General features: G+C 32.1%; 1 protein-coding gene across 1 annotated transcript; it reads right to left on the bottom strand.

Annotated features, from left to right (window-relative positions):
* Positions 1–90: 90 nt before the first annotated feature.
* Positions 91–17,247, bottom strand: LOC111696658 (igLON family member 5). The gene is made up of 17 exons (XM_023466337.1): positions 17,137–17,247; positions 13,451–13,618; positions 12,504–12,610; positions 12,132–12,202; positions 11,589–11,718; positions 11,030–11,121; positions 10,663–10,748; positions 6,831–6,887; positions 6,329–6,400; positions 6,016–6,071; positions 4,135–4,204; positions 3,337–3,433; positions 2,911–2,987; positions 2,051–2,165; positions 1,421–1,502; positions 656–734; positions 91–110 (listed from the first exon to the last, which is right to left on the bottom strand). Exons 2-17 carry the CDS (start codon positions 13,533–13,535, stop codon positions 91–93), a joined length of 1,296 nt encoding a protein of 431 aa, XP_023322105.1. The 5' UTR covers positions 13,536–13,618; positions 17,137–17,247.
* Between the last annotated feature and the right edge of the window lie 1,920 nt (positions 17,248–19,167).

Here is a 19,167-nt window from a genome sequence, read left to right as displayed (position 1 = left end):
ATATGTAGGTTGTATTGTAGGTAATTATATTTAATCCAGTAATACAGCCTGAAATATGAATATATGTAGAATGTATTGTAGATATTTATGTTACAATCCTGTAATACAGCCTGAAATATGAATATATGTAGAATGTATTGTAGATATTTATATTACAATCCAGTAATACATAGAACTACTTATATAAAAGGAAATAAACTGTGAAATGTTTTAGATTTAAAATAAATCTCAAGGTTTATGAGTAATTGTAGATTCAAACTTTGATTCTTTGCTTAATTAGATCAATCTTAATGTTTGTTTGTTTGATAAATTATCTTTAATAATTAAACGCTAAAATTTAGTAATTTGTAAGTATGAATTCATGAATAACCTAACTTTAAGAAAAAAATACTAACTTTTGCTTTGTTTGCGTTAAAAATGTAGACTATTTGATAATTTTTGTATTTAAGGGCGAGTTGAGGGTTTTATGTCAATGGTATTTTGGAAATAATCATTGTAAATATCGTTGTTATCATTACTATTTTTATAATTATTATTATCATTATTATTTGCATTATTGTTTATATTACTATTAGTATTATTATTATTATTAGTATTATTATTATTATTATTTTTATTATTATTATTATTATTATTATTATTATTATTTTATGACTATTCCTTGTGTTTGATGAATATGTGTCTAATGATGAGATGGTTTGTGTAGTGTAAACTGTTGCAGGGATCTCAGGCTCCTATTTAACACCAACCATCTCTATCTTGCCTAAAGGGACTGTAAGCGGCATTTCAAGTGACCCCCCGGTTACAGTGTGGCATTCACAATTCACAACTGTACCCTTTCAATCTTTATCTAAGCAACAATGAGTAAGATATCGTCGTTTTTCTATCTGGATAAGTGTGCCTTTCTTTCCCAATCTATAAATCTGCGAGTCAATATTATAGAGAACCACATTTGAAAATAAACAATTTTTATGATAGAAAACCAGGGATAACTCTGTTATTTTTGCTCAAACAAATGTTTGTGGAAAAGGCATCAGTTCTCTTGAATGGGGGGGGGGGTCACTAGAAGACAATTTTTAAGCTCGTCTTTAATCTTTATTAGAGAGCAAAATACAGAATTATTTTGGAAATGAAATATTCTGATAAAGGTTTGGCTTAAAAGCGACCTTCTCATTTATGCAGAAGAGACTAGGAATAAAATTGACAAAATGTCTTCTTTTCAATATATCTTCCTTATTATTCAGATAAAGGTTTAAAAGTATCATTGTTAATTTTACATGTGACTTCTTTAAAAGAGGGTTAATTGAAATGGTGTCTACAGCTCCTTTTAGAAGTTCAAGTTCTGTAAAGTTTCTCATCAGTAAAATTTAAATTATTTTGTTAAATGAAAATGATGATATCGATTTGGTTTTCTGGTTTCCTTAAAAAAGATGATTTGTGGTTTGGATTGATCTCCTCCCTCCTCCTCCTCCTCCTCCTCCCAATCATCGTACTCCTCAACCCTGACAATCAGGACATCTTAGTTCTATATATATGTTTTTCGGAAAAGATAAATCTAAGTTGACAAGCAATGACCAGCTTTAGGACACGTTAATGCGGGAGAAAGTATATTTAGAGGCATTTTCCCATATATTAAGACTAGCGCTGCGGCTAGGACATGTTACCCCTTGGGAAATTATAGATTTGAGAAGTCACCAATTGGAAAATTGTAAATATGCGTAGTTAACAATTGGGATTTTTTACATTTGGAAGTTACCGATTGGAAAATTGTTCACTAATGAAGTTACGGTTTGGGTAAATATAAATTTTGGAAGCTCCACTTAGGAAATTGTACATTTTGGAAGTTAACACTTGGAAAATTGTACAGTTTGGAAGTTAACACTTAGAAAATTGTACAGTTTGGAAGTTAACACTTAGAAAAGTGTTTATTTTGGAAGTTAACACTTGGAAAATTGTACAGTTGGAAGTTACCGCTTGGGAAATTATACATTTAAAAGAAATGCTCTTAAAAATTTATTATTTTACAGAAAATTCAAAATTAAAAACCTACTTATTTTTTCTCCTCTCCTTCCCCTTCCTTCTCTTCTTAATCCTCTGTACAGGCAGTAGCGTTGTAGTCTCCAGTTCAAAATCTGGGTCCGGGGCACTCAACTCTATCTTAGACTCTACAAAATACAGTAGTAAACAGAATGCAGTGAAACAATTGTCGTCTTTTTAATTGTCAAATATTACGATTTTGTAGTTTGTATATGATTTTTTTTCAATAATTATTGAAAACAGTTTAATAAAAAAAAAATGCAAAATAACGAAGATGACGATCTTTCCACAGTTTTCTGGTTACGCCTTAAGTCTCTGTTTGTGCTTTAGATTTTACCAAAGCATATGTAAGATATCACATTTTTGCCAACTATACTTCTTAAAATTACTGAAACAATGATCTAACTTCAGTGGAAAATAAAGAATTTTTAATCATTCAAAATTCATTCATCTTACATCCATAACATTTTTGAGAAATGATATAGCATAGTAAACTGAAAACTGGAAAATTAAGATTTATGCATTTATACGTTTATACATTTATACAAATATGTGTCAGAATGTGGATATTTTTGTTCACAGTAAAGTTGAATAATTTGAGCTGAACGCTAAAAAATTTATATTTTGCTTGTGACATATTAAGAAGTTATTATTATAATCTTCATATATGAAGTAGTAAACTCTGTTTATTATTATGTCCGATCATAACTCTTAAACCCCTTGACGGATTTATTTCAAATTTTGACTGGGGATAAGGGCAGGGAATGTTTTCGCTTGGTTTAAAGATTCTAAGTGGATGGGGTCGCCTTTTAAATAAAGTTTAGTTTCCTGTCAAAGCTAGGATCCCACGCTAGTTAATACTAATTAGCTTACCTTGTAATTGAACAGTAGCTTGGGCCTCCCCTAGACTGTTTCTAGCTTTACAGGCATATACTCCAAAATCTTTCTTTCTAAACAAGGAAATAATTCGTTAAAGTTAGTTTAGTTAAGTTCAGTTCAGTTTAGTTCAGTTAAGTCTAGTCTAATTTAGTTTAGTTTAGTTAAGTTTAGTTTAGTTTAGTTTAGTTTAGTTTAGTTTAGTTTAGTTTAGTTTAGTTTAGTTTAGTTTAGTTTAGTTTAGTTTAGTTTAGTTTAGTTTAGTTTAGTTTAGTTTAGTTTAGTTTAGTTTATTTTAGTTTAGTTTAGTTTAGTTTAGTTTAGTTTAGTTTAGTTTAGTTTAGTTCAGTTTAGTTCAGTTTAGTCAGTTAAGTTCAGTTCAGTTCAGTGTAGCTCAGTTCAGTTCGATCTTAATTGTTATACCTAACGTCAATAGTTAGATATATTCTCATACTATAAGAATTGATTTGCTCCTCTGTAGTCTTGTATCTACCTCCAGAAAGTATATTTACATCTTCTCCTAAAAGGGTTGAAAATACATGTTAAATTTACAAATAACGATGAAATGTGTTTTTCATCATATCTATTTTTCCACTATTTCTCATCTATTTCTGGTTTCAAAGTTTCTTAAATGATTTTTAACCTATATGAAAATATACCAAATTGACCAAAATGACCAAATTTTTGTAATTAGGAATATAACTAAACCAATCTTTTCGCTTAAATACAGTGATAACCAGAAAATCCTGAAGTAGGAAGACGACTAAATAGAAATACTGTAAATGTATTTGATGGTGTTCAAAAGAAAATAGTTTTACTAGACACTTATTAAGTCACTAACTAAGTGAAATGGGTCTATTTACACTGAACAATTGCTGTGTACCCTACTAATTTGACTATTCAAAGTCATAACTTAAGTATGAAAGTCGTCTTCTTATTTCAGAGTTTTCTGGTAATCACTGTATGTCTCTTTATTATCTAGATTGATAGGGTACGTATGTGTCAAAGCTTTTTTGCTTTTTTGTGCTCCCGGTTTAATTAAAATTTTTGTTGATTTTTTAAATAAAGTACTTCTATTTTTTCAAAGAAGGTTACTTAATTTAAGAAACATTTGTAAGCAAATCATGCTTAGCTTAGTTAAATTCTTATTTAAGGGCAAAAAATTGTATGTTTATTTTTAAATAAAGATTTTAAAATGGCTCCCACGAAATTCCTAATTACCTTTTTGCATCTGTTTGGCCCAGTAGTTGATGGGTCGGGGAGAGGATTGTACAACACATTCAAGGATTACCTAGAATACAAGAATATCCTAGAATACACGGATATCCTAGAATACAAGGATATCCTAGAATAAAAGTATATCCTAGAATACAATAATATCCTAGAATACAAGAATATCCTAGAACACAAGGATATCCTAGAATACAAGGATATCCTAGAATACAAGAATATCCTAGAATACAATGATATCCTAGAACACAAGGATATCCTAGAACACAAGGATATCCTAGAATACAAGGATATCCTAGAATACAAGGATATCCTAGAATACAAGATTATAATTGAATACAAGAATATCCCACAATACAAGATTATAATAGAATACAAGAATATCCTAGAATACAAGGATATCCTAGAATACAAGGATATCCTAGAATACAAGGATATCCTAGAATACAAGGATATCCTAGAATACAAGGATATCCTAGAATACAAGATTATAATTGAATACAAGAATATCCCACAATACAAGATTATAATAGAATATACAAGAATATCCTAGAACACAAGGATATCCTAGAATACAAGGATATCCTAGAATACAAGGATATCCTAGAATACAAGGATATCCTAGAATACAAGAATATTCTAGAATACAAGGATATCCTAGAATACAAGGATATCCTAGAATACAAGGATATCCTAGAACACAAGGATATCCTAGAACACAAGGATATCCTAGAATACAAGGATAATCTAGAATACAAGGATATCCTAGAACACAAGGATATCCTAATCCTAGAATACAAGGATAATCTAGAATACACGGATATCCTAGAATACAAGGATATCCTAGAATACAAGGATATCCTAGAATACAAGGATATCCTAGAATACAATGATATCCTAGAATACAAGAATATCCTAGAATACAATGATATCCTAGAACACAAGGATATCCTAGAACACAAGGATATCCTAGAATACAAGGATAATCTAGAATACACGGATATCCTAGAATACAAGGATATCCTAGAATACAAGGATATCCTAGAATACAAGATTATCATAGAATACAAGGATATCCTAGAATACAACCCGACAAAGGTTCAGCTTGTAACGCTGTACATGTAATGTTTAAATGGAGGGTTACTTGAAAGTTCCTTTTATCTCATGTGTTACTCTATTGTTGAAAATATATTATATTTGCATGAACTGTAAAGAGACTTTTCTAAGCTGCCGGGTCTGTTTTCATCAATTTTGCAGAGAGCTCAATAAAATTACAAAATCTGAAGAATTGAAAAATTAGATCAAATATTTTTTTGTGTAAATATATCCAAAAGAAAATATGTACCAAGGTAGGCATATGAAGGTAGGGGGGACAGGATTTGTGCATATTTTTCTATGACGTATTTAGACCACTCAGAAAGTCTTTTTAGGTAAACAAACAACCATTAGTAAACAAGCATGTCCTTCCTACCTTGCACAGGAAAGTTCCGACTATTCTCTTCAATGTTTGTTTTGATAAATCCAGCCGGCCAAATACGTCATAGTCAAAGTTGCATACAATCCCTATCCCCATACCTTTATTATGGTGTTAGGTACTTTCCCAAAAGGTTATTCCCAAGAGGTACTTAACTAAAGGCTTTTTTCCAAGATGCAAGTTTTCAACTCTGCAATTTCCCAAGTCTGTCCTAGCCGCATCGCTCGACCCTAGTCTCTTCTAGTCTAAGCTATTGGCCTAACCTAAATTTTGGGAAGTTGCCGCTTCGGAAATTGTCACTTGAGAATTCACCCTTGGGAAAATGCCTTTGGTAAAATACATAACACCTTTATTGTAGATACCTGGCAGTGTACAAAACATGTATGTACAGTATGTACCTGTGTACCGACTGCTGCACTGACTATCTGATTCACTACATCAACCGTCGGATGAACTAAATGATTAGAAATTAGAAAATATGTTAAAGAGTGGTCGGCGATTATATCAATACAATAAAAACGACTTTTTGCTAATAATTAATTGATCCCTAATAAGCATTTGTCTTAATTGACAACTTCTCTTTGTTTACATAAACATGTGTTTCTGCTTTAAATTAATGGTAGGAATCAAAATTGAAGTAGAAAGTCGTATTCATTGTATTTATCAATACTACGACGATAGGTTTTAAAAGTTGCAAAAAGATTTACTTACAGTGCACATGAAGCATTATCCTCTTTGATACAGGACTTGGGACACCATTACTAGCGATACAAAGATATGCTCCTATTTCCAAACCAAATTATATTTAATCCCAACCAAATATCAAATATAGTTCTAAATCAAACATCAATGAATCTCGCACCAATTATTAGATAGTTCCAAACCAAGTTACATTCCATTCAAATACAAATATCATATAATTCTAAACCAAATTCAATTAAATTCCAAACCAAATATCAATTAATTCCAAACCAAACTATATTCAATTCCAAACCAAATAGCGAATACTTTCAAACCAAATTGAAATATCAATTAATTTTAAGCAAAATATCAAATAATTCCATTTTATGCATACAATTTTACATTATAAATTGAATTTCATTACAAAAGATTAGACAAATTATCTGTATACAACAAAAACAGATCGACTACCCCCCCCCCCCCCCCCCCCAACTTCGTAATAATGCAATTTTAAATTTGTAAATTTGGTTTCCTGAATCCCCACGTGTAAGCTTCGTTAGACTGAGTTCTCTTCCTTCTACACTTGACACTAGGAATATATAATTTTTATTCAAAATAATCACAGAAAAAAATAAAAACTATGCCCTCGCTCTGGAACTTGTATTTTATATATACCATTAACAATAAATTCACAAAGAGAAAAAATCTTAAAAGTTTGATCTAAGTCCCAAATCCCAATGGCCGAGAGCATTTTTAAATCGGCCATAGAGAAAATGGTCAAAAAATATGTTTTTAATCAAAATAACATTTCATACATGCTTGGATCCCGTTGAATTTATAACAAATATGTTTATTTAAAAAGATATGTTTATTTAACGGTAAATAATTGAATTTCCGATCAATTTAACACATTTTAAATTTAACTTGTAAAGCTAGAGCAATTTCTGTACTAGGAGATAACTAATATAAATTTAAAGAAATAATCTATCGATTTTATATACATAATACCCAGTACAAACAAACATTTTAAATACGAAATCAAATATATGTTTTTAGTGCATCCATATACAATATACATATACATAATACCCAGTACAGATAAACATTTTAAATACGAAATCAAATATATGTTTTTTTGGAACTTTGTATCACAGTTTTCCATTTCCTAATGTACTCAGTCACTTATCCGAACCATGCTCTCAACTCAACCCAACATAATTCTCATTTTCACCTTCAACACAAACTAAATCAGCTTTTATACTAATAGAGCTGGGATATCTAGGCATGGAATTGATGGATTAGTTACATGAAATGGATAGATTAGTTACATAAAATGGATAGAATTTAGTTACGTGAAATGGATAGATTAGTAACATGAAATTGATAGATTAGTTACATGAAATTAATAGATTAGTTACATGAAATGGATAGATTAGTTACATGAAATTGATAGATTAGTTACATGAAATGGATAGATTAGTTAGATGAAATGAATGGTTTAGAGGAGGATGAGTAGAGATGAGAAAATGGAGAATGATCACGAAAGTAATGGAGAAAAATTAGTGGAATAGTGGAATTGACTAAATAGGGATGACATAAGAATAATGGAGATCCGATAGATTTGAAAATGCATATGCACAAGATCCATGATTCTTTAAATAGTCTGTGTGAATTTTGGAGATAATCCAATGAAATATAGAACGCTCTGTACATAAATTAATCAAAATAACAGATAGGACACTAGATGTCGTCATTTCAAGATTTGGATGAAACTCGTTTATAATAACCCTAAGGCAGAAGCCCAGAGGAGTTTCGCGCCATCTCTGTCTTACAATTCTACGCCGATTGAGCGAAACTCCTCCTGGATTCTGCCTCTGGGTTATTGTGAGCGATTTTCATTCAAATCTTGAAAAGACTACATCTAGTGCCCTATCTGTTATTTTTGTTAATCTATGGCTCTGTATTATTTAAAGACATTTATATGAAATAATAATAATTTGAAACCTTACTTCCGAGTGAAAGAACATGTTATTAAATAAAAAGAAATATAAAATATAAAAAGAATGAAGCAATAAGAGGAGAGTGGTAGACGAGCAACCTAATCCATTTCAGAAGTCTAGAAGGTTAGGTTATAGTAAACCTGGAAACCAGGAGACGTATACAACTGATTATACCAAACTTAATACAGGAAAATAAAACCAGGCTAGATAGGATATAAGAGCAGGGTACAGCGTAGAACAGAGAACATGATAGGCAGGAGAACATTACAGAGCTTGATAAAATAGGAGAACAGAAGAACATGATAAAGTAGGAGAACAGAAGATTATGATAAATTAGGAGAACAGACGAACATTATAAAGTAGGAGAACAGACGAACATGATAAAGCAGGAGAACAAAAGAAATATGATAAAGTAGGAGAACAGAAGAAAATTATAAAGTAATAGAAGTAGGTGAACAGAAGAACATAATAAGTCAGTAAAACAGAAGAACATGATAAAGTAGGAGAACAGAAGAACATAATGAAGTAGGAAACAGAAGAACATGATAAAGTAGAAGAACAGAAGAACATGATAAAGTAGGAGAACAGAATAACATGATAAAGTAGAAGAACAGAAGAACATGATGAAGTAGGAGAACAGACGAACATAATAAAGTAGAAGAACAGAAGAACATGATGAAGTAGGAGAACAGAAGAACATGATAAAGTAGGAGAAAAGAAGAACATGATAAAGTAGGAGAACAGAAGAAAGTGATGAAATAGGAGAACAGAAGAACATGATAAAGTAAGAGAAGAGAAGAGCAAGATAAAGTAGGTTGAAGGTTTACAGACAAAGTGAGAAGATCCGGGATAGATTTCATTACAGGACCGGAGAGAAATTCGGAAACTACGTGGAGAGAATTTTGTCTTCACTGCTCAATACATTTAAATAATCGTCCCGCAAATGTGTGCAAAATGTATGGTTTTGCAAATATCTGGAATATTTGCACAAGTTATCAAAAAAGACAGAACAGTAAAATTAATTTAAAGTCATTTTAACAACTTGGGAATTTGTTATTTTCGTGTTTTTACAAATTACAATATTAAGCGACTAGTAATTGATATATGTTTTTAATGGAGATAATCATTTTTGCCAATTTCCTTTTTTTCTAGCTATCTTTCTTCTCTTTATATTTAATTGTGTTTTGCATTAGCTGCATAGCCACCCCTCCCCCGGTACAAGGTGATCTCCGGGCTTAAACTATAACTCAGACAGGTTCAAGGTGATCTCCGGGCGTGAACTGCAACTCATCCAGGTTCAAAGTGATCTCCAGGCTTAAACTGTAATTCAGCCAGGTTCAAGGTGATCTCTGGGCTTAAACTGTAACTCAGCCAGGTTCTAGATGATCTCCGGGCTTAAACTATAACTCAGACAGGTTTAAGGTAATCTCTGGGTTTAATCTGTAACTCAGCCAGGTTCAAGGTGATCTCCGGGCTTAAACTATAACTCAGACAGGTTTAAGGTGATCTCCGGGCGTAAACTGTAACTCATCCAGGTTCAAAGTGATCTCCAGGCTTAAACTGTAACTCAGCCAGGTTCAAGGTGATCTCTGGGCTTAAACTGCAACTCAGGCAGGTATAAAGTGATCTACAGGCTTAAACTGTAACTCAGGCAGGTTCAAGGTGATCTTCGGGCTTAAACTGTAACTCAGTCAGGTTCAAGGTAATCTAGGAGTACCCCTCTAGGATTCCGACCATGTTTAAATACTCTCTTTTATATTTTTTATCAAAGAAGTGTTTTCAAAACTCAGAAAATGAAAAGTGTGAACATTGAGTAAAACAGAAGTTTAAAAAGAAATAAAAGTTTGAAGGTTTCAACATGCTCCGAGTGTTCAGAATTTTATTGAAACTTGTATTGCCTTCCCCTTATGAAGTAAGAAGTAAGTGTGAAGGAGGGATAGGGAAAGTTTAGGATTGGGAGGGGAGGGGTTTCCCTACAATATCTAAACCATTCATGTTCCCTGTCTCCAGTTCAGATTCTATTCTCCGATGAAACATTATTGCAAGAAACTTTGACAATAACTTTTTGCGTTCAATGACTGCAGGTTAAAAGTTAGAGTCTAGAAAAAGAGTTTTTAACAGTATCAGCATATTAATTAATTAAGACATACGCATGCGTAACATTTACGAGAGGGGAGGGGGGGGGGATCTCTGAGCACAATGTTGTATCATTACGTCTGTGAGCTCCACCAGTACCGTCTCTGAGTACATTATTGAATTATTACCTCTATGAACTCCACCTGTACCGTCTCTGAGTACAATATAGTAGTATTACCTCTATGAACTCCACCTATACCGCCTCTGAGTACAATATTGTATCATTACCTCTGTGCACTCCGCCTGTACCGTCTCTGAGTACAATATTCTCTTTATCCTCTCTTTTCCAGATCACTGTCGGCTCAGGGTATCCTCTATAGTACAGAATCTTAAACTTCTTTTTAATACTGGAGAAGTTACTTGGAGTTTCACTCTCATATATGATGAGAGACGTCTAAGACACTAATTTGGGAGTCTAACTTAAAAAGAATTTTGTAGATTCTTAGCATTGCTTTGTTGTAAAGATTAAATTTAGTGTAATTTATCTATTACAAACATTTAACCTTCAGAACTTGAAACTTAAAGAGTTTAAGCTGCATTAAATCTCATTTTTATCTCTATCTGTGTAGTGTATAATATGGAGAAATTAACTCACCTGGCTTCGCAGATTAGGTTTACATTAGCACTCTCCATAGTGATAGTATCATTAGAAGTTTCATTGTAAAGAATATCTGGGGCCTCAACCACCTAGAAATATCAGGTTTCATTATAGAGGATATCTGGGGCCTCAATTAACTACCTAGAAATATCAGGTTTCATTATAGAGGATATCTGGGGCCTCAATTAACTACCTAGAAATATCAGGTTTCATTACAGAGGATATCTGGGGCCTCAACTACCTAGGAATATCAGGTTTCATTACAGAGGATATCTGGGGCCTCAACTACCTAGAAATATCAGGTTTCATTATAGAGGATATCTGGGGCCTCAACTACCTAGGAATATCAGGTTTCATTATAGAGGATATCTGGGGCCTCAACTACCTAGGAATATCAGGTTTCATTACAGAGGATATCTGGGGTCTCAACTACCTAGGAATATCAGGTTTCATTATAGAGGATATCTCGGGATTTAACTAACTAGGATAGTATTAAAGAGGATATCTGGGGTCTCGACTAGATTGGTTTAGTTATATCCTGGATATCTTGAATTACCTCAAGCATCCCGATCTGACTGACCATAGGCTCCGTGTTGATCTGACACATGTAGTGCCCGGAGTCATTTCTTTGCACGTTGGAGATATGTAGCCTCCAGGTATTATGACCATTATGGCTCACAGTCATTCTAAACAAACGATTTTAAAATTTGACTGTGGTTGTGTAATGTGTAACCTTTGCATATTTATAGTCCACCATGTAGTTGTATATAAAGTGAACATGTGGTTATTAGTCACCTTGTGGTTGTGAATATAGTTAACCTGTGGTAATTAGTCACCGTGTGGTTTTGTATATAGTTAACTTGTGGTTATTAGTCACAATGTGGTTATGTATATAGTCAACCTCTGGTTATTACTCACTATATAGTTGTATATATAGAAAACCTGTGGTTATTAGTCCCCATGGTTATTAGTGAACATGTGGCAATTAATTACCATGTGGTTGTGTATATAGCTAACCTGTGATTAATAATCACCATGTGGTTGTGTAAATAATTAACCTGTGGTTATTAGTCACCATGTGTTTTTGTAAATAATTAACCTGTGGTTATTAGTCACCATGTGGTTGTGTATGGCAAGAATGGCTTTAGAATCTGATCTCAACCAAGCAACCTAAAAAGTAAATATTTATAATTTTTTTATATGTAAACTAAGATTTTTAGCTTTTTGATTCTTTTAATTAAACCGTGTATGCAGAATAGAGAATAGAATATATATTAAATAGGAATTTTAAGAATCTCTCGGTATAAATGTTTTCAGTCCCTTTCAGCCTGAATGTTCAAAGTGTACAAATCATGTAAATGTTCGCAAATTATATGCAGTAGAGTACATTAATACAGTATGTTCCCTAGACTATTCATTTCAATTTCGAATTTCGGACACATCATTACCTTGTGCCCGGACACATCATTACCTTGTGCCCCTGTAGTTTGTTGACAACACATGTGAAATGAGCATCTCTTCCTGCTGCAACTGTGATATTGTCAATCGGATAAATAAACTCGGGGGTGTCGCATTCTCCTAAAATTAGACATTTATTCATGCCCGTAGCTAGGAATTTTGAAAGGGGGAGGCACATAAGTTTTAAATAGTATAGATAGATAATTATTTTTTTTGTCCTGAAAAACCCTATAAGGGTGAAAATTTATGAATGTAGACTAAAAAATCTTTTAAAATTTTTAGCTTATAACACATTTTAGTTTATTAGCTACTTATCAAAACAAAAAACTGGAGGCATAAGATGTAGAGATTTGACTTAAATTAAACTTCAGTTTTCACAAAATTAAATTCGAAATAAAAAATTCCCCTGCAAGCTTGAGGATACAAACAGCTTCTCATAAACCTTACCATATTTTGTATGTAATTTAAATATGTCGATCCATGTTACTTTTTGTTATACGATGGTTCATTAGAATCATGAATCTAATAAACGAAGGGGAAAAGGATAAGCTTTTCAAAAAACAAAAAAAACGATTAAACCTTTCATTTCACAAGACAGGATAAAAATTAAAATTCTCAAATAATTTATTTCAGAAATCACTCAATTTTCCTTCAATTTGAAGGAAAAATAATCCTGTACACATAATTTTGGTAAGAAAATTAGATTTTATGCCAATTTTCTCCCCCTTTTCCCTTCCTTCTTTCTTTTTTCGTTTTCTTATTTTCCTTTTTTCATATTCTTCTATTTTGTATCGGAATGTGTGCCCCCCTTTCAGGGGTAAAAGGGAGACATGTGCCCCTGTGCCCCACCCCCTAGCTACGGGCCTGTATTTATTAACTTATTGTGCTATATTTAATTTGCATCTACCTAAAACTTTAAATAAAAGAATTTTCCCTCTTTTTGTGAAGATGTGCCTTTACCTTTCTCGACAAGATTAGATAATATGATTATCCAGGGCCCAATAAATAGCAGCCTGGAAATCCAGGGCCCCATAACAGCTGACATCTTGAGTTACAGCTGACACAAGATGGCGCCTTGAAGTTGTCAACAGGAGAAGATTGAAATAGCCCACCTGGGACCAACTACACCTGAAATATTTACATCAGATTTCTATCTAATGGATTCCAAAGGATTTATCAATAATGGATTTCACACATTTTATTTCTTTCCATCAGGAAATCTAAGAAAATAAATATCATATTGGAAATAATGGTTCGTTCATCTTCAGTCAAAAACAGCGTAGATACATAAAGGAGCTAATGTTGCATTTATTTGGATGCTATATCGTTCGCACTAATGTCCGATTGAACTCACGTACTTTTGCACTAAAGTCAGCTGATCAGTAACACTTGTGGCCGCAGTGCCTGTCCCCCTAGCCTGTCCTAGCCGCGGCGCTCGGCCCCCTAGCCTGTCCTAGTCGCAGTGTTCGGCCCAGAAATTGTCTTAACCTAACCTACAGGGGCGGATATAAGGATTCTGTAGGGGGGGGTAAAAAATTTTAATTTGGCGCGCGAAGCGCGCNATGCCGCAAAAACTTTTACTATCATGAAAATGCACTTGAGTGCAGACTAATCAATAGGGAATGCATTTTTTTTTGAAGTAAACTGTAACTTCTAGAGGCAGCAAGTGGAGTAACCCCTGCTATTCAGGACCTGAATATATGTTCAGGGGTAATTACCTCTAGGATTCTAGGGGGGGGTATTTCCCCCCAGGATTCTAGGGGGGGGTATTTACCCCCAGGATTCTAGGGGGGGGTAAATAACCCCAATAACCCCCCTTATATCCGCCACTGCTAACCTAACCTAACCCTTAAATAAAACGCTAGTCCGAATGAACGTTAGTGCGAATGTACGTTAGTCCGATCAATCATTAGTGCAAACGATACGACACCTTTATTTGAACGCACTTTTGACCTATTACATTAAATGCCATTTTAATAAAAAATTCATTTTATATAATTTGATAACTACACTGATTTACGTTTAAAGTATACATAAAAGTAGTTTACTGTTTCCTCCGATCCTTCGTACAGATTTATGTTATAAAACTATAATAATTATAGTATTTGTGAGAGAAGTATTGATGATATCATGGATTCTACCTATTCAAATTTCAAGTTTATTATAAGCTGACTTTGTCATGAAAAAGTTGTCCAATTTTTTAAACTGTTAAATTCAGGCTAGAGTTCTTATATATAAATCATAAAAAATTACTGAATACTCTATATTTATTGAAATATTTAATTAGTTTTACATATGTTTCGATAATATAAAAATGCAATGATACAAAGTTTCCAATTAAACTGTTAAATTCAGGCTAGTTCTTATCTTTAAATCATAAAAAATTACTGGATACTCTATTTATTAAAATATTTATTTTGTTTTACATATGTTTCGATAATATAACAATGCAATGACACAAAGTTTCCAATTAAAGTTAATTTTAACAATCCGTTTTTTTCTTTTTCCGTAAAATTGTAAAATTTGACTTTTCAAGGAATAAAAATAAGATGTGATTATTGATTTATTAGGTATGACTACTAAATATTGACTAAAATAAACTTCAGTGTCACAATTTAATGAATTTGTGCCGCGTTTTAAATCCGCCAAAAACCGGTTTTAATTGAGCGCCGGCTTAAATCTTGAAGCAATGACTACGATGTTAAGTATAACCAACCATATTTGAGCCGCCACTTCAATTTAAGCCGCGGCTCAAATTCTTTAATTTCGACCTCCGTTTTCATATCTGTAATATTCGAAAGTATTTTTTATGCGTATAGATATATATAGATCTATTCGTTATAAACCTGAGGTCGAATTTAAAGAATTTGAGCCGCGGCTTATATTTGAGACGTGGCTCAAAAGTGTTTGGTTCCACTTAAAATTGTATTTAAGATTTAAGCCGGCGCTCAATCGAAACCGGTTTTCGGTGGATTTGAGACGCGGCTCAAATTCATTAAATTCGGACTCTGTTTTCTTTTCTAAAAAAGTTTTTAACATGTATTTAAACAAAGGAAGCACTTTGTGTGTTTCCAAATAATCCTTCAAGAAGTCAAGCTAAAAAAATTTTAAAATAATTTTTATGACTTTGAATTATATAGAAAAAATTTACTTTTATGCTTTGAGAGAAAATTATTTTTTAAATTTTATTTTGTTATTTTGGAATCCCTGAAACCAAAGAAATATAATCCGCAAATGCTTCTACCCTATCTTCTTTAAACAAAGGAAAAATATTATTTTATTATTCTCAAATTCATGTTACATATAAGAGACAATCAAAATTTGCCATTTTTTACAATTTTTATTTCATTATCTTTTCCCTATTACATGCTCCAAAAACAGAATTAAAGATGGTCAATATCATGCGACATTAATGGTACGACTTTGTGACCGTAGCTTCTCTTGTTTTGATTAAACGCATAAGGTAGAGTAAAGTAAATTTATTTGATTTACATATTAGAATTCACACCTTTCTGTTCTTTTCAATACCTCCTTAAAAGGACTGTAAAGGAAAAATGAAAGGATTTATACTGTATAGGCTAAAACCTGAGAATCTCAGAAGTTGAACGACACCTATAAGTCATCTATCTAATGGTTCCTGTCTCGAGAAATTAATATAAAACTATGTCAAAGGAATTGAGTTTTGCCACAAACTAAAATCTTCTGATTCCAATAGCTTTGCAACCTTATGATGAAAATATTTGATATTTCAAACTTAGATTACTTTATCTGTAAGTATTGATAGTTTAAAATATCTAAGGTCTACGACATTGGGTTACAAAGATATAGAGATTAGAAAATCAGAGTTTGTGGCAAAAACTCAACTCCTTTATACGAAAATTCATATAAATGGAATTTTGTATAAAAGTTGTAATATTAAACAGATCATATTCAACAAATACGCAACCAATCTGAAAACGACGATATCCTACAGGATCATGAGAATCTCAGGTTTGCTCCTATTATAATTTTTGAATTTTTATTTTGCATTTTTAATAGAAATAAATGTTATTTCATGTAGACAATCCTTAATTATTGCAAATATTATTTATAATAATTTATCATTAATTATAATTATGTAAATTGATTAGTTATGGTAACTTTAAATCCAGATATTAGCTCATATAGCAAACGCTAAAGAATTGTGTAAATGAATCATTTTGTGCAATAAAATTATACACTTTAAAAAGGTAAAAAAAAAAACAGAAATAGTTTTAAAAATCTTTTATATTTGTTGAATATTTAGTAGAGTGCGAGTAAAGTTATTAAGATTTAACGTTTAGTATAAAAGGAATTGAGTCTTTGTCACAAACTCTGATTTTCTAATTCCTATATCTTTGCAGTCCAATGTTGTAGACATTTGACATTTCAAACTATGACTTCTGTTAGATCAAATAATATAAGTTTGAAATATTAAAGGTTTACGACATAGGGTTCAAAAGATATAGGGATTAGAAAATCAGAATTTGTGGCAAGGACTCAATTCCTTTGTTGTATTTATTCCACGTAAAAAGATAAGTGCATGGACATGTGTTTAAGTTTAAAAGTGATGAGTAGGTCATGGTCAAAGAATTTTTTATACCCTTCTCCTTATCTGGAAACATTACCTTCCTTTCTTGTATGTTAGTCTACCCTGGATAAACTGAAGAAGTATCCCGAACCTGGATGAACTGTTGATCTTCAAACTCTCTCCGGGTATACCAGGATCAAAACCAGGATCAGGCCTCGCATCTTCTTCACTGCATCCTCTTCCTGATATCCGATCCCCNCGAGCACCGCCAGTTTGCCGCCAAGTTTTCACCCTGACTCCGGGAGCTGTATCCCCGATGCAAACCTCTGATATTTAGAGTAACCGGAGCGTGCAACAACCAGTCCTTACACTAATTCCAATATATCATTCTATGAAAAGTTTTATTTTATAAAAAAAGTAAATATTGAAACATTCACTGAAACAATATGATGCATATGATTTGTTAAAAACATGTAAATATCAAAGATTTCTTGTAAACCGCCATACTTAATTTTTAAGTGGTTTGGTCAAGTAGACTGTGAAAAATGTTCAAATATTGAATTATGTTCAGTGTTTGAACATGATTTAAACAAACAGAGAAGTCAATTTGCACATAAAAATTCTTCCACGAGAAATTATTCCTTGATATTAATAACATACCAGACTCCTCTTTCAGACAACTATATATATGTAATATATATATATATAGCATAAATGTGTAATATATATAGACTGAGGATCGTCATGAGGCGTGAAACATTATGTTTAGTATAATTCTTTTTTTAATAAAATGTGAAGTTTAAAAACTGAAATATATATACATATATAGATGTATTGCAAAATGTATATTTAAGAATTTAACGAATGTTGATCACAAATTACAACTCGAATTATGAAACATATCAAAGGGACTGGAGAAGTAATTCCAAGTGACCCTCCATGAAGGTTAATTGCTAAAAAGTACGTCAGCCCCTTTAAGTTTTTAAATTTTTTATCAAAAAGATGTTTTTCAGCCATGCAGGGATGAAAAGTCTTGTTAGATAATCGTTATAAAGCATTATTAAAAATTGAATAAAACTATTTTATGTTAAAGTTTGCTTTGCTTTCATTAAACTTTTCAATATCTTTATCTTAAAAAAAAATAATAAACAATCCAAAAATAATCGTTAAAACACGTTTGTTTTTGCGTAGTTTTTTTTAACGGTTTTCTGGTAAATTTTCTATATATCGTCTGTCAGGGTTAAAGTTTTACATAGTGTTAGATAACTTTTGCTTTTCTTACACTGTGCCAAATTTTGAGCTTGAAATAAATGAATTAACTGAAAGCACATTACGGTGCAGCATTTGATATTTTATACTGACCGGCTAAACCCACAATTGAGACCAATAAGATCAATTGGGTTCAATCGTGTTGCGTTTATTATGAACAAAGCAGTTAAGTTTTCTGAAACAAACTTTGTCTTTGAAACCCAACATCGTAGACCTTAGATATTTAAAACTATTAATTATGTTACATAAATTAATACAAGTTGAAATGTCAAGGTTGCAAAGATATAGGGATTAGAAAATTTGAGTTTGTGTTGAAAACTCAAGTCCTTAACAAGATAATTATTTTGGTTATGATTAATCAGAGAGCGAAACTTATGTATTCGATAAAACTAGACTGTACTCTCAACCCACAATAAAAATTAAGATAAAAGATTGAAGTTTAAATCTGTTAAAATGTTATGATTCAAAAAAGTATTCTGCTTTCAAGATTAAACAGTCGTGAGGGATGAAAACCAACTTAGTGCGTAAAATCTACAAAAGAATCGAGTCTTAATCCAGAAACTCAAATTTTCTAATTCCTATATCCTATATTCCTTTAGATCTTTCAAACTTAGATTATTTGATCTAACAGAAGTCATATTTTGAAATATTAAAGAACAAGGGTTGCACGAGATATAATGATTAATAAATCAGAGTTTGTGGTAAAGGCCCAATTCCTAACTAAGAGAAGTAACAGTCACCCCTATGCTGTATAATGTTTCTCATGGGCGAAAACTGGTTTAAAGAAAGTAGGTGGCGAGGGTAAGGTTCAATCATGTGTCCGTTGTGAAAGAAATTGGAATGGAATAAATTGAGAGTT

Source organism: Eurytemora carolleeae, unplaced genomic scaffold (genome assembly GCF_000591075.1).
Source record: "Eurytemora carolleeae unplaced genomic scaffold, Eaff_2.0 scaffold256, whole genome shotgun sequence".
NCBI lineage: Eukaryota > Metazoa > Arthropoda > Copepoda > Calanoida > Temoridae > Eurytemora > Eurytemora carolleeae.
Note: the sequence above shows the minus strand (reverse complement) of the source record. Positions and strands in the feature narration are given on the sequence as shown.